Consider the following 12,958-nt stretch of genomic DNA (forward strand, 5'->3'; position numbering starts at 1 on the left):
TCTTTAATCTCAGCACTCAGGAGGCAGAGGCAGGTGGATCTCCGAGTTTGAGGCCTACAGAGTGAGTTACAGAGATACCCTGTCTTGAAAGAGAGAGAGAAAGAGAGAGAGAGAGAGAGAGAGAGAGAGAGAGAGAGAGAGAGAGAGAGAGAGAGAACTAATAACAGGAATGCCTATGAACTGAAGATATCAAATCAGTGTGACACTTCTGTACACATGGTGGAAAGCAGAGCTGTTAAAAGGTATGACAGATGCTCCAAAATATATTTGACAGGCTGTGTGGAGCATGGTGCTCTGGAAGATGAGACCTAGGGCCTTGTGCCCACCCTCTTCTAGGCTGGACTGTCTCTGAGCAGACGTCCCTAAGCAGGAAGAGGATGGAGGCTTTAGAGGGCAATGGAAATGCCTCCAGGACTTAGCAGGAACTCTCAGAGCACACAACCTAACAAATCCCTCCCCACCCACATGGGCAGAAATAAGACAAGCTGAGAAAAGAAATACACACTTTTATTATCCACTTGAAATAGCACATGCAATTTTAAAAATTATAACTCTTTTATTTAAACATCTCAATAGCATCTTAATTTGGTGGCAGTATAAGTACTACCAAAGACAAATGTTCTGAAAATCATTTACAAAAATACATTGCACAAAGTCCTATCTTGCATCTTTAAAAATAAATATTCAAAATATCTCCACCCCCAGGTCCCAATTTAGTTTAATATAGGAAATTCTGCTTCTGCGTGTAACCTGCAGTATGCAAAATGTGTGCATATCACCTGACCACACAGGCAGTGGCATTAACCCTACGGAGTGGGATGTGCTACTTTGGGGCACTGTATCAAGGACTGCCTGCAACATGCACTAAATCCCAACTCCGAGCCCCAGCAAGTGAGCTCATGCTCTGCCAAGACCTTCTAACCTGAAACTTAACAATTCTTTATGTAAAACGTCTGAACACTTCAAGTGTCCAGATGATCAGTTATAAAGTCTGCTCACAAAATAATCTAAATATTAAATATTAATTATAACCAAATTATAACCAGTCAGGTAAGAAGGTCCAATAATGGTGCAGAGGCAAACCCAAGAGCAGCAGAAAGTGCTGCTGTGAGAAAGACCAAGAGCGACAGTCATCAGCACCACCTGATAGGGTGGCACCTTAGTGTTCCCTCTTCAGCAGAGCCTAACACAGATCAAGGACACCAGAGGGTGACATCAAGAGGTTCCTGTCTGTACTGTGAATGAATTCCACCAGTAATGGCCCAGCTAAGACTCAAGAACGCCATTCATAGTGTGTGTGCCCCCACTGACTTTTGAGTCATGCCCTCAGCAAAAGTCCAATCCACTCTTGTGGGGAATGGTAAGAGGTCCCGTCCCAGCTAAGAGCAGACAGCCCAGGACACACCCAGCCTCTCCCCACCAGGAAACCTGGAAGAGGTCAGATGAAGATGCAGCAGCAGTTTTCCCTGAAAGAAATGTGTGGGTTTAGCAGATGGGACTTTGCCTTCCTGACATCTAGAGAGCCAATGCAGAGCTTTTGGCCTCCATGTCAGGAGCCTGGAACCTGCCAGATTCTGTCTTCTGATTTTATGCATTGAAGCAAATCCCCAAATCAAAGGGAGTGTCTAAGAACCATACATTCAAATGAATCCACAGAGCCCATCAGGCTTTTGGGCCCTGAGCACACACGCACAGCCTCAGAGGACTCAAACATGTCCTCATGGCCATCACACATTTATTGAAGGGTGACAAGTTCCTATGCTCACGTGCACTCTTCTCCAAAGGGTTCCAGTGTTATGGTGTCTTGGTATATACAGACATGTACAAGGCTGGAGTGCTCTACTGGGCAGGTTCTCCATGGACTCGGAAGCGGTAGAGGCAGGTGTACTCAGGGTGGCCCCAGTTGGACAGAACCCGGAGCTCTACTATCTGGAAGGCTTGGTCAGGCCTTTCCTGAATTTAAGGGAATAAGTTATTTTGCATTAGCAGTCAGATCTTTCTTACCCCACCCCTGACCAATCCCTTGCCTTGTGGGATATGTGATAAGATGTAGTCATACCCTGAATAAACCTAGTAGGTAGTTGGGATTTAGGGCAGCATAGACTGCCTGCCATGTTTGACCTTTCACTGAGGCACAGAGCTGGACCATGGCTGATCCTCACCAACCTCTCCACATGCCTGGCCCCACAAAGACATGAATGAGAGAGGCACGATCCTTGTGCTTACCAGTGTGTGGAACATCTGGAGCGAGTCCCCTTCCTGGTCATAGGTGAACCGTCCCAGAGGCTGCCCTTCTTCCTGATACTCCGTTTCCAGTCCCTGCAATGATCATGTGTTATAACAGAGATAACAGAGTCACCACTCCAGCCCTGTTGCCCTGAGTGACAGGTCTTCTCCCCTGAGAGATGCCCTCCCTGGAGAAGTACACTGTCACTGTCTTTCTACAACCCACAACCATCCAAGGGCAGGTGTGGTTACTCCCATTAGGGAAACATGCACACAGTCATACAGAGGCCAGCTCAAGATAGCCATGATCATGCTCAGTAACCCCAAAGACCAGATGCCCTCATGAGAACTCCTATGCAGATTCTGGGTGCCCGAGTAAGGGACATAAGCAGGATATGAGCAGCACGTAGGCTAAAGCAAAGTAGGAAGAGTGGGAAGTTCTGTGGACAGATGGTTGTCAGGGGTGAGCAACAGTGACCATCCCTGTGGCCCCCACATGTCATTTAGATATGCTTAAAATTATGTGTTCTACATTAGAGGAAATATAAAGGACTTTATAATGAGAGAGGACTTCATAGGCAATGAGTAGGTGCTAACTACAAAATGGAGAGTAACAACTGTAATGGTTGTTCTGTCTCTTTAAAAGACAAGACACGCCTACTCCCTCCCCCATCAGCTGAGGCAGGCTGATCTTCAGCTTCCAGCCTGAGCTCACTCTCTTTTCCCTCTTCCTCTCGGAGAGGCAGCTTCACTTCTGCCTCTCTCCCCACTTCTCTGCTTCCCCCCTTCTCTGTCTCTTTCTCCTCCACTCTCTCTCTCTGCCCCGCTTTCTTCCTTCCCCCTCCATAACCCCCTGAATAAATACTCAACCTCACTCTGTATGTCGCGTCTATCCATGTCTCTGTCTCCTGCCCGCCCACCATGTGTCTTCCTGCTGGGACCAGCCATTGCTCAGGGACCGGCAGCCATCTCTGCCTGGGCCCGCTGTTTGCCGCCACATGGCCTGCTACCACCATTTGGGACCTACAGCATTTGTGCTGCCTACGGCCGCCTGGGATCTTGCAGCATTTTTTAAAAAATCATAAAAACAACAGGACTCTGTGATGGTGACATATGACTAAGAAAGATGGTGAGTTCCAGAAGCTACAAGAGAGCAACATGGCTGAGAGAGAAAGAGAGAGAGAGAGAGAGAGAGAGAGAGAGAGAGAGAGAGAGAGAGCGCGAGCAGCAGGCAAACAAGCACTGTGCACAACTGCCAAAAGGCCTTAACTATGCCCTCAGGAGCATATGCAACAAGACCATGTGCCTCAGGGGCAGGTGTTGTTCAGTTAGCAGAGCCTTTACCTAGAACTCATCAGTGAGGAACTGGGGTGTGGCTCAGTGGTAGAGCCCCTGTCTAGAATCTCCCCCCCACCCCCCCCACCCCTGTGAGGGGCCGGGCTCATGGCTCAGTGGTAGAGCCCCTGCTTAGAATCCCCCAGTGAGGGGCTAGGGTATGACTCAATGGTAGAGCACCTGCCTAGAATCCCCCAGTGAGGGGCTGGGATGTGGCTTAGTAGAAGGGCACCTGCCTAGCATGCATGAGGCCCTGGGTTCCATCCCCATCAGTGCAAAAGGAAAATGCACCTTATCTTTTAGCATTTTCCACTTCAGTACCTCACAGCTGTCAGAGCATAAGTGGACAGATGAAGGTGATGACTACAATCCTCGAAAGTCAAGTATGTCTAACTCGAGCTGCTATCAGGGCACATGAACTAAACAGCAAACACACTGCCATGCTACTACTGCATTATGACATTCCTCTGATGCTGACTTAGGTAAAGGGATAGGGTTAAGGGTTGCCCAGGAAAAACACTCAGCACATTAGCCTTTGGATAAATGAACCGTCTCGAAGGGTGGAAAGGAGAAGGCTATTTCCCGGAAGCCAGTAGTGGTGCACTCACATAGACTGCGAAGTCTCTGGGGGCACTGGAGATGTTACCAGTAGGTGACAGCGTCTTTGGAATGTGCTCCAGGGTGAACGTGGTTGGGTAGATCCTCATGGACAACCGCACCACCAGGTACCCCTGGGAGCCTTTGAATGCCCAGCAATTCCCTGGGTAGATGTCGGGCTAGGGAAAGAAAATAGTACTACTTAGGCTGGGACAAGTTCAATCACTCATAAGAACTAAAGTGATTTCGCAAACCACCATGAGCAAACCAGAAGCCTCAGTGTGTCCATGTCACTTACTCTTCCTTGACCCTGAAAAGCAGAGAGGTTGGTAGTCAAGATGCCCAATAGTGTATCCAGTGTGTGGAACTAGTTGCCAATGCAATTAGTCTTCCATGAAAGCCAAAGGGATAGCAGAGTGGAGTGGACAGTACAGAGGCCTGTCTATACCATGCTGTTTACCAGGCACAAATGAAAAGATGAAAATCATATCTTCCCAGTTTCTGAATTTAAAAAAAAACACAAAACCCAAATATATACACTGTCTATATCCAGGTAAATGGGAGAAGCAAAAGCCCCAGTGTCAGCCAGTCAAACCTCAAAGCCCAGGGGAGTACTTTAGATCAGCCTGCAGTTATGACTACCAGGGCCACATACTGTGACCTGTCAACTCTACTTGCCAGACACATTTCAAGGTGACAGATGTCTTAATATTCCTCAGTTCCAAACCTTGGGATAATAGTCTTTTATTGCCATACATTATAATACACCTTCCTGAATTTGGCATTTCCCATTTAACATTTGGGCCACAGACAGCTGTGGACACCAAGCTACAGATAAGGAGATTCCTGGAATCAAGAATTCAAGGTCATTTGTTATTAATAGGGAGCTGAAGTCCAAGGCTGGGCTAGAAGACTCTTTGAAAGTGGGGTGGGCTTCTGCACTAGGGGCCTCAGTCTCAAGTTTGCTGGCAACACACCACTTCCTGAATTTGGAAAGGCTGGACCTGTGTACACAGGTCAAAGGGAGACACTGGGGCTCCACAGACACTGGGGGCTTCACAGAAGAGTACTGAAAACTGCTTCAAACTGTGAATGCAAGGTAGCACGCTGAAGTAGGTGAGTGCCCCTGACCATTCAAGTTTTCCTTTCACCTGTGAAGCAAGCTACAGGGAGGCAGCAGTGCAGATAAGGCAGACGCTCCAAGTCTGGAGACATGGTGCCTGATCCCAGTCTGCTAGGGATCATGACAGCACAGGCATGAAAGCAACCAGGATGGTCCCTGCGGCCTCCTGTGATGCTCCTTCCTGCTCCCCTCTGTATAGTCTCACAGCAGGACCAGGCACCCTCATGCCACCTGGGTCTCAAATCAGATGGAGAGGATGGCACAACCCAGCAATGCACAGATGTGAACTTGGGAGCATGGCCACCAGTGAGGCTGCACACAGAGAAGAGGGTCATACCAGTTCTCTGTGCCTGTTTTACCTTCCTGAGGGGCTGAGAAATGCAGAGAGGCCTAAGGTACAAGGCCCTGAGGACAACAGCTTACCTGGATCACCACACGAGGTGACTGTGAGAAGTACCACAGTGGGATCCCAAACAGGCTCAGCAGTGCCGTCTTGGTCTCATAGGTCTCGGAGCACCGAGTACTCAGGATGCTGCCACCTGGAACACAGGGACACGTGTTACATCTTATGGCAACATGCTGGGAAGTCAAAACTAGAGGCCAATAGCACTCTTTTTTTAAAAAAAAATTATTTACTTTCATGTGCATGTATATCTGTGTGAAGGTACAAGATTCCTTAGAACTAGAGTTACAAGCAGTTGTGAGCTGCCATGTGGGTACTAGGAACTAAACCTGGTTTCTCTGGAAGAACAGCCAGTGCTCTTAACCATTGAGTCACCAGTGCCTTTTTTTTTTAATTTACATGTATGGATATTTTGCTTGCATGAATGTTTGTGCACCACATGCATGCCTGATGCCCACAGAAGCAAAAAGAAGGCTTTAGATCCTCTGGAATTGGAGTTACAGATGGTTGTGAGCCACCATATGGGTGCTGGGAATCAAACCCAGGTCCTCTGGAAAAGCAGCCAGTGCTCTTAACCACTGAGCAATCTCTCTAGGTCCCACCACTCCTGCACCAAAGTGCTTTTAACAGCACCTGCTTTACTTGTGAAAAGAACCTTGAACTCTAAGGTCAGTCCTATATTTTGGTTAAAAACTGGACTCTTTTTTTTCTTCTCATCTGTGTAAGTGCAGGTATGGGTGAGAGGTCGAAAGCTGACAATGGCAGCCTTCGGTCACCCACCACCTTATTCATCAAGGCAGATCTTTCAACTGAACCCAGAATTCACAGATTTTTGGCTAGTCTCACTTGCTCTGGGCATCTTGTCTCTGCCTTCCAACCAATGATATTATAGGGTTGCTATGCTTACCCAGAATTTATGTGGGTTTTCAAATCCAAATTCTGACTCTCAATTTACTTGAGCCATCTTCCCAGCCCCTGCATTTATTTTTTAACTGATATATAAAAACACAAAAATTACTCATACCCATAAAATAAATTCTGAAGAGTCACACACACCCATCATCATCTCCACGCCTCTGGGACTGGTACATGTACTGGGATCAGGCTGAGCATACCTCAAGAACTCAGCATAGCCTCACATCTCACAGTGCAAACACCCAGCATCCTTTCTCCTCTTGTCTTAGAAGCCCCCAACGGCCACTTGAGCCAACTACTGCATAGAGCACTCAACTTTTTATTCAGATTGTCTTTGACATCAGTTCATCTGACTCCTTCACAAGTGTCTGAGTGTATGACTACTAGGGATGGTGGCTCTCAAAGCTTTGTTCATATTTTCCTAAGTAAGGGTCAAGAGTCCCACAAGCACTGGTGGTGGGGGCAGGGAACCTTCAGAGGCTGCCTAACTGGTCAACAGGAGGGGATGTTATGACAAATGCCACTAACCAAAAGCACTGGGAGAGAAGTGGCTAGGAGGGGACGAATATTCTGTCCTTCCAGGGAGAAGGCAGACAGGACATTGATACTAACAAAAAATAAGAACTGAGCAGTCAGTGCTGGAGAAATGACTCAGCAGTTAAAAGTACTTGTTGCTCTTGTACTCAACACCCCCATGGTGGCTCATAACCATCCGTAATTCCAGTTCCAGGGGACCTGATGCCCTCTTCTTATCTCCAGACACCAGGTATGTGGCACATACACACATATATGCAGTAAAACACTCATACGCATAAAATAAACAGAAAACAGAAAAATGAGAGGGAAAAAAAAGAATTGAGAAGTTTCACAGACATACACAGCAGGTCCCAGCCCTCAGAGCAAATGCAATCCAACTACTGCAGTCACGCTCCAGTGCTGTCTCTGACATGTGCAGAGGAGGGGCAGGGGAATTACGACAGGCAGATAGCATGGTTTTGATGCTGCAAATGAAGACCTAAGCTCCTGGACACTGACCAACTTCTTCAACATCCTCCCCCTAGTCTAAGAACGGCTGTTAGAGCAACCTCTTGGGGCTTCAGGGGATTTAAGCTGGTAACACAAATTCATAAGCTCCAACATGGTCCCAGAATAAGTGATAGCTGCTAACCCAAACAGCATGGCTAAAATATCATTCAATGCCTCTGATCTAAAAATAGTTTCTGACGTCACTTCATTTCACAATATAAAACTAAAATCAGTTTGTTTGTTTTTTTTAAAGAGTCATTTAGACCATGGACTCTTTAAGAAGCATGAGCAACCCTGTTAACTTCACCCAGCCTAAGAAACTGGCTGTTCCCACACTAAACAGAGGCTCAGGCCACACTGAGATTCAGATTATGTGATGGCCCAGCAGCGATGGCAGCCAGCCTTACGGCCACCCATAGCACAGGCTGCTCAAGTTGGGTCACAATGTCTCCACCACACTCCTCTGGGGGTTTAAAAACTGCTCATTCTTTAAGAGATGGCGTCAGTCTGCATCTCACCTGCAATTCCTGTTTCTAGAGTTCAGAAAGTCATTTCTGCATGGCTTGTGTAGTGGAGCCTCCTGAGCTGCTCACACTTCCCAGTTCACATCCTCACATTTCCAGAAAGGGCTCACAGGCCTCATTCAGGTATGTAATCCCAAGTCCACTGTATATGTGAGGGCTCTGTGGTTGTGACTTCCCTACCACCAAAGAGCATGCTTTGTGGAAGCAAAGCAGCTCCCGTCCCACTGTGCACTCAAGTCTCAGCAACCAAACCTCAGTCTAACACTCGGGGCTGGGCCTGGGTATGAGCTGTAAATAGGCAGGCTCAGGTTACACATGCCCCAATGGGCAACTTCCCAGAAAGAATGAACACTTGGGCCTCAGTCAGAGTAACACTCTATCGTCAATAGCCTGCAGTGGTGGCACACACCGTTAACCTCGGCACTTGGGAGGCCACCCTGCTCTACAGAGCGAGTTCCAGGACAGCTAGGGAGGGCTACACAGAGAAACCCTATATTGGGAGGAGGAAAAAAAAGTGTGACACTGTCCTGTAGGCCCACCCAAATTCCTGGTCTGGTCTTTCATGCTCATGCTAGACTCTTCTGTCGGTTACTCACCTCCAGACTCCAGAGCAAAGTCCACCATCCCAGTCTTGTCTTGGGAGTACAGCTTCAGAGCATTATTCACAATGATGTGTGCTTGCTAGCAGGCCAAAAGAAAGAAGAATTATGGTTAACAATGCAAGCAAAGGCTGGGGACCTCAAATGCCTATGCTTAGGGAACACAAGCATGCTATACTTCAGCCATCGCCAATAATGGGTGGGATGGGGCCAGGCCCCCAACACTAGGGCACAGTTCACAAGAGGTATCAGAGCCAAGTGTCCTGGGCACTGTCACCATTAATGGACGTGGGGGTGGGAGGGAAGCTGCATATGGCTGGAAGCTGCATTAAACACAAACTGGTATAAGGAGCTCTTGGAACAAAAGAATTCAGTGAATGCAAAACTGAGCAGTGCTTCCAAGTGACGACAGAGGTAGTGTATCATCTATAGCAAGGCCAGGTACACTGTGTTCTCAGAACACTGACACCCATGTAACCATGTGTCTATTGTGGAGGCTGAACCTGTCTGCTTACTCACCGCTTCCGTGATTCCTGAAATCCCTGCCTTGTTCACGGCAGACAGGATGGCCTCAGATGTCGGGGCCTGTCCTGTCACTGTGATGTGATGTGTAATATTCTGCAGCACTTTCAGCTCAAGGTCACGTAAAAGCACCTGCAGCTCATCCTTGCTCACAAACCGAGAAGAAAGCTTCTGCAATAGCCACTCGAGGGAGCTGCCATGCTGATCCTCAGAGAACATGAGTCTCACAGTCTCCTGGATGCGGCCATCAGCCTGATGAGATGGAGAAAAGAATAGGTAAGTGTGGGGCACTACAGTAGCAAACTGCTCCAACACAGCCTCAGGGACTCTAGAAGTACATCTCTGCAATACAGGACACAACTGTGACATAACTGTCCCCTTCGTATTAAATGTAAGGATTCTTCCCAAACCACTGGCACCTTCTAAATCAACTAGGAATGGACTGGAGCACACTGCATGAAAGCCATTTATAGAGTGAACTACAGAAAGAGGAGTTGGGTTTTCTGATCTCCACTGAGTCTACTCAGTAGTTCCCACCACACAGTTTCATAGCTGAGGCATGGGCAGGTCCCTCTCCTCACTGCTCCTATAAACAGCTTGAGGTGTAGTAAGACAGGAGGCTAACTGGGTCCCTACGTACTATATACAAACTTCTTTTGTTTCCCATGGAAACAATCAAGGGGCAAAACACAGGAAAGGTATCCACCTACCACAAAGCTTGGCAGGGTTCCATACCTTCAATCCTGTTCTCTGTCCCTACAAATGGCTCCACTATGCAGTCTTCCTTCCTCAGTCTCCCACGACTACCTGATCCCTGTCCATCCCTGTTCATTTCCAGAAGACAATATGCCAGAGTACATCTGTAACTGGATATTAGCAAAGACTGCAGGCCTGCCAGCCCACTAGCCAGCACCCAGAACATGTATGTAGTGAGGGGGTGTGCATTTTAACCAGCAAGTAGGAGAGATTCCTGCCCATGCACTTTGCTGTTCCCACCCATCATCTCTCCTCCTGCCAGCTCTGGGAGCTCTTTATACACAGATGATTTATCAGACATTGCACAAATCAATGGTCTCATGGTGGCTAGTGAGGACTCCTGCCAACAAGATGTTTGCATTCCCAAAAGACCCAAGGATGGTGGACCATGTAACATCTGTGACACTGTGACATTTAGATGGGCAAGTGGCAAAGCATAGTTGGGGCCTACTGTGGACACACACACACACACACACACACACACACACACACACAGTCACTCTCTCATAATTTCAACATCTGTCAGTTGTACTGTATAATCAGAAAGAGTCATGTAATGAGCTCAGGTGTGAGTAATCTATGCTGTTGGGATTAGGACACTCAGGAGTCATCAATGTGTGACTTGAAAACATTTACAACCTCCAAGTATGAACGGGGTGAAGTTTGATCAGAGCATTTAGCTGGCCTGTGTTGGACTCTGGTTCACAAAAATAGACAAACTCTTAAAATATAATTAGAGAGAGAGAGGGAGAGGGAGAAAGATGACTCAGTAGATAGATGCTGCCACTAGACCTGACCTCCTGAATTTGATCCTCAGGACCCACATGGTGGGAGAAGAAAGCTGTTCCCCCAAGCTGTCCTCTGACCTCCACATACTTACATTCTTTTCCCCCCACAAGACAGGGTTCCTGGAACTCAGAGATAGATGCTTCTGCTTCCTCAGTGCTGACATTAAAGGCAGGTGACCATACGGCCTAGTACACTCTTACATGCTTGTGACATACATGTGGCTGCACAGTCACAAACCCAATAAATGAAATATTTAAAATGCATTTTTTTGGGGGGCAGTGGTGGCGCATGCCTTTAATCCCATCACTTGGGAGGCAGAGGCAGGTGGATCCCTGTTAGTTTGAGACCAGCCTGGTCTACAATAGCTAGTTCCAGGACAGGCTCTAAGGCTACAGAGAAACCCTGTCTCAAAAAACCAAAAATAAAAAAATTAAAATGCATTTGTTTTTTAAAGGTGGAGCTGGAGAGATGGCTCAGTGGTGAAGAGCTCTTCACAAGGACTGGGACACAGATCCCACAACCACATGACAAACCATGTTCCCACAAATTGTAAAGCAGCTCTGAGGGGAGTACACAAAAGAGGACTTCTGGGACCTGCTGGTTTCCAGTTAGGTCAAGACAGCAGACTCAGCCTCAAGAAGAGACCCTGTCTCCAAGGGAAAGGGCTTAAAATGATGGGAAGTGACACCTGCTGGCTTCTTCTGGTCTCTGTTCATTTCTCTGCATCTGTCTGGACATGCAGACACATACATAAAAATTTGAAAGTTTTGAAGGCAGCCATAAAGAAACATCTTGACAAAGTCAGGCGCGAGTTTCCTAACACCAGCACTTACCTGCTCACAGCTGGTCCTCAGATGCTGCCAGTCTGACAGCTGTGACTTCAGCAGGTTCAGCTCCAGTTCTAAGTGCTGCACACGGTCTAGGAGGGGCTGCTCTTGAGTTCTGCTGGAAGCCATCAACCAGGGAAGGGACAGGGGTCAGGACCCAGATGCACTCAGAGGAGGCCTCAACCCTAAACAAAGCAGCATGTCTATGTCCTCAAAATTACAAATAAGACCAGAAATGAGCTGATGTCTAACCACAGCCCTGAGGCTGAATCTGCAGCTCCATGTTCATGGGATAGACAGTGGAACTGACCATGAGATCAGGGTATAATTAGTGATGACCTTGGGGAGGGGATATGAGCTACCCACGAACACAGAGCTTTGCAAGGGATGCTAACAAGCTCAGATGAAACAGAAATCTCCAAATAAATGTTCTGGGTTTATACATGCATATGCCGAGTAAGGATTCACTGAAACCAGGTCTGGGAAGAGCAATGTGCACCACACTAACTCCCACCCCATCCCACATACAGAGGGCCCATTAGCAGGCAAAAGCTGCTACCCAGTCACACCCACCACAGGAACTACAAAGGTTAGTACACACAAACCCAGAGGATGCAAAGAAGATGCAGTGCTGGGGACAAGGAAAACGCTAGCAAGAAGTGGGAACAAGCATAACTGCTGAGGGACCAGGGCTTTGCAGAGGCACAAGGACCACCAGCTTCAAGTGCAGAAAGCTTGGCAGCCGCAAGATGTGTGGCTGCTAGGCACCAAGGTTTAGGCTGGGCCTTAACACAGATCCTTTGAGACACCGATGGAGCCATGAGGCCAGGAACAGAGAGAGGCTTCTGGCAGAGGGAATCCTCCAAGGACATAGGTGGTTCCCTATGGCCAAGAAGGGGCCCATCTATACACTGCCTGAAGAGAGACAGTGCGAAGTTCCTCAGGACCCTCTGTCCCTTGCATGGTCCGAAGAGAATACCCAAAAAAATACTCAATGGCTGTTCATTTTGTCGGCTAGTGACAATCTGAACCTTAGCAGCCAGTAAATAATTGGTCACCATGCTCCACATAGGCGGAGTATCATGAGAGACAAACTCAGAGCTCCTGAGGTCACCTACCTGCCTGCTCTCAGCTTGCTTTCTTCCAGCTCCTTCTGGATAGCCTGGGAAGCAGGGGAGACTTTGTAAACAATTACGCCCTGAGTTCATAAATCATGTCTAAGTAACTTAAAACTTCACATATTGAAGGATGAAGTCTTAGCTTCTGAATGCCTGAGTAAAGGCATCAAAGGTGAGTATGGGCCTCTTTATGACTCA

At 47.7% G+C, this 12,958-nt stretch overlaps 1 protein-coding gene across 8 annotated transcripts in view; it reads right to left on the minus strand.

The window, feature by feature from the left end:
* Positions 1 to 489: 489 nt before the first annotated feature.
* Sun1 (Sad1 and UNC84 domain containing 1) overlaps positions 490 to 12,958 on the minus strand; it is a 47,574-nt gene continuing 35,105 nt past the window's right edge. For 6 of the 8 annotated variants that reach the window (XM_048436949.3, XM_085683200.2, XM_048436948.3 and 3 more), the window contains 8 exons: positions 12,761 to 12,804; positions 11,649 to 11,760; positions 9,268 to 9,522; positions 8,746 to 8,830; positions 5,705 to 5,820; positions 4,170 to 4,337; positions 2,227 to 2,319; positions 490 to 1,953 (listed from right to left, as the gene is read on the minus strand). In XM_048436949.3, coding sequence (XP_048292906.1) covers positions 1,840 to 1,953; positions 2,227 to 2,319; positions 4,170 to 4,337; positions 5,705 to 5,820; positions 8,746 to 8,830; positions 9,268 to 9,522; positions 11,649 to 11,760; positions 12,761 to 12,804 — 987 coding nt within the window. In that variant the 3' untranslated portion in view covers positions 490 to 1,839. The remainder of the gene's footprint in view (positions 1,954 to 2,226; positions 2,320 to 4,169; positions 4,338 to 5,704; positions 5,821 to 8,745; positions 8,831 to 9,267; positions 9,523 to 11,648; positions 11,761 to 12,760; positions 12,805 to 12,958) is intronic. The other 2 variants (XM_085683188.2, XM_085683184.2) reach the window with 1 other exon arrangement.

The sequence above is a fragment of the Myodes glareolus genome, chromosome 2 (genome assembly GCF_982192425.1).
Source record: "Myodes glareolus chromosome 2, mMyoGla1.1, whole genome shotgun sequence".
Classification (NCBI taxonomy): Eukaryota; Metazoa; Chordata; class Mammalia; order Rodentia; family Cricetidae; genus Myodes; species Myodes glareolus.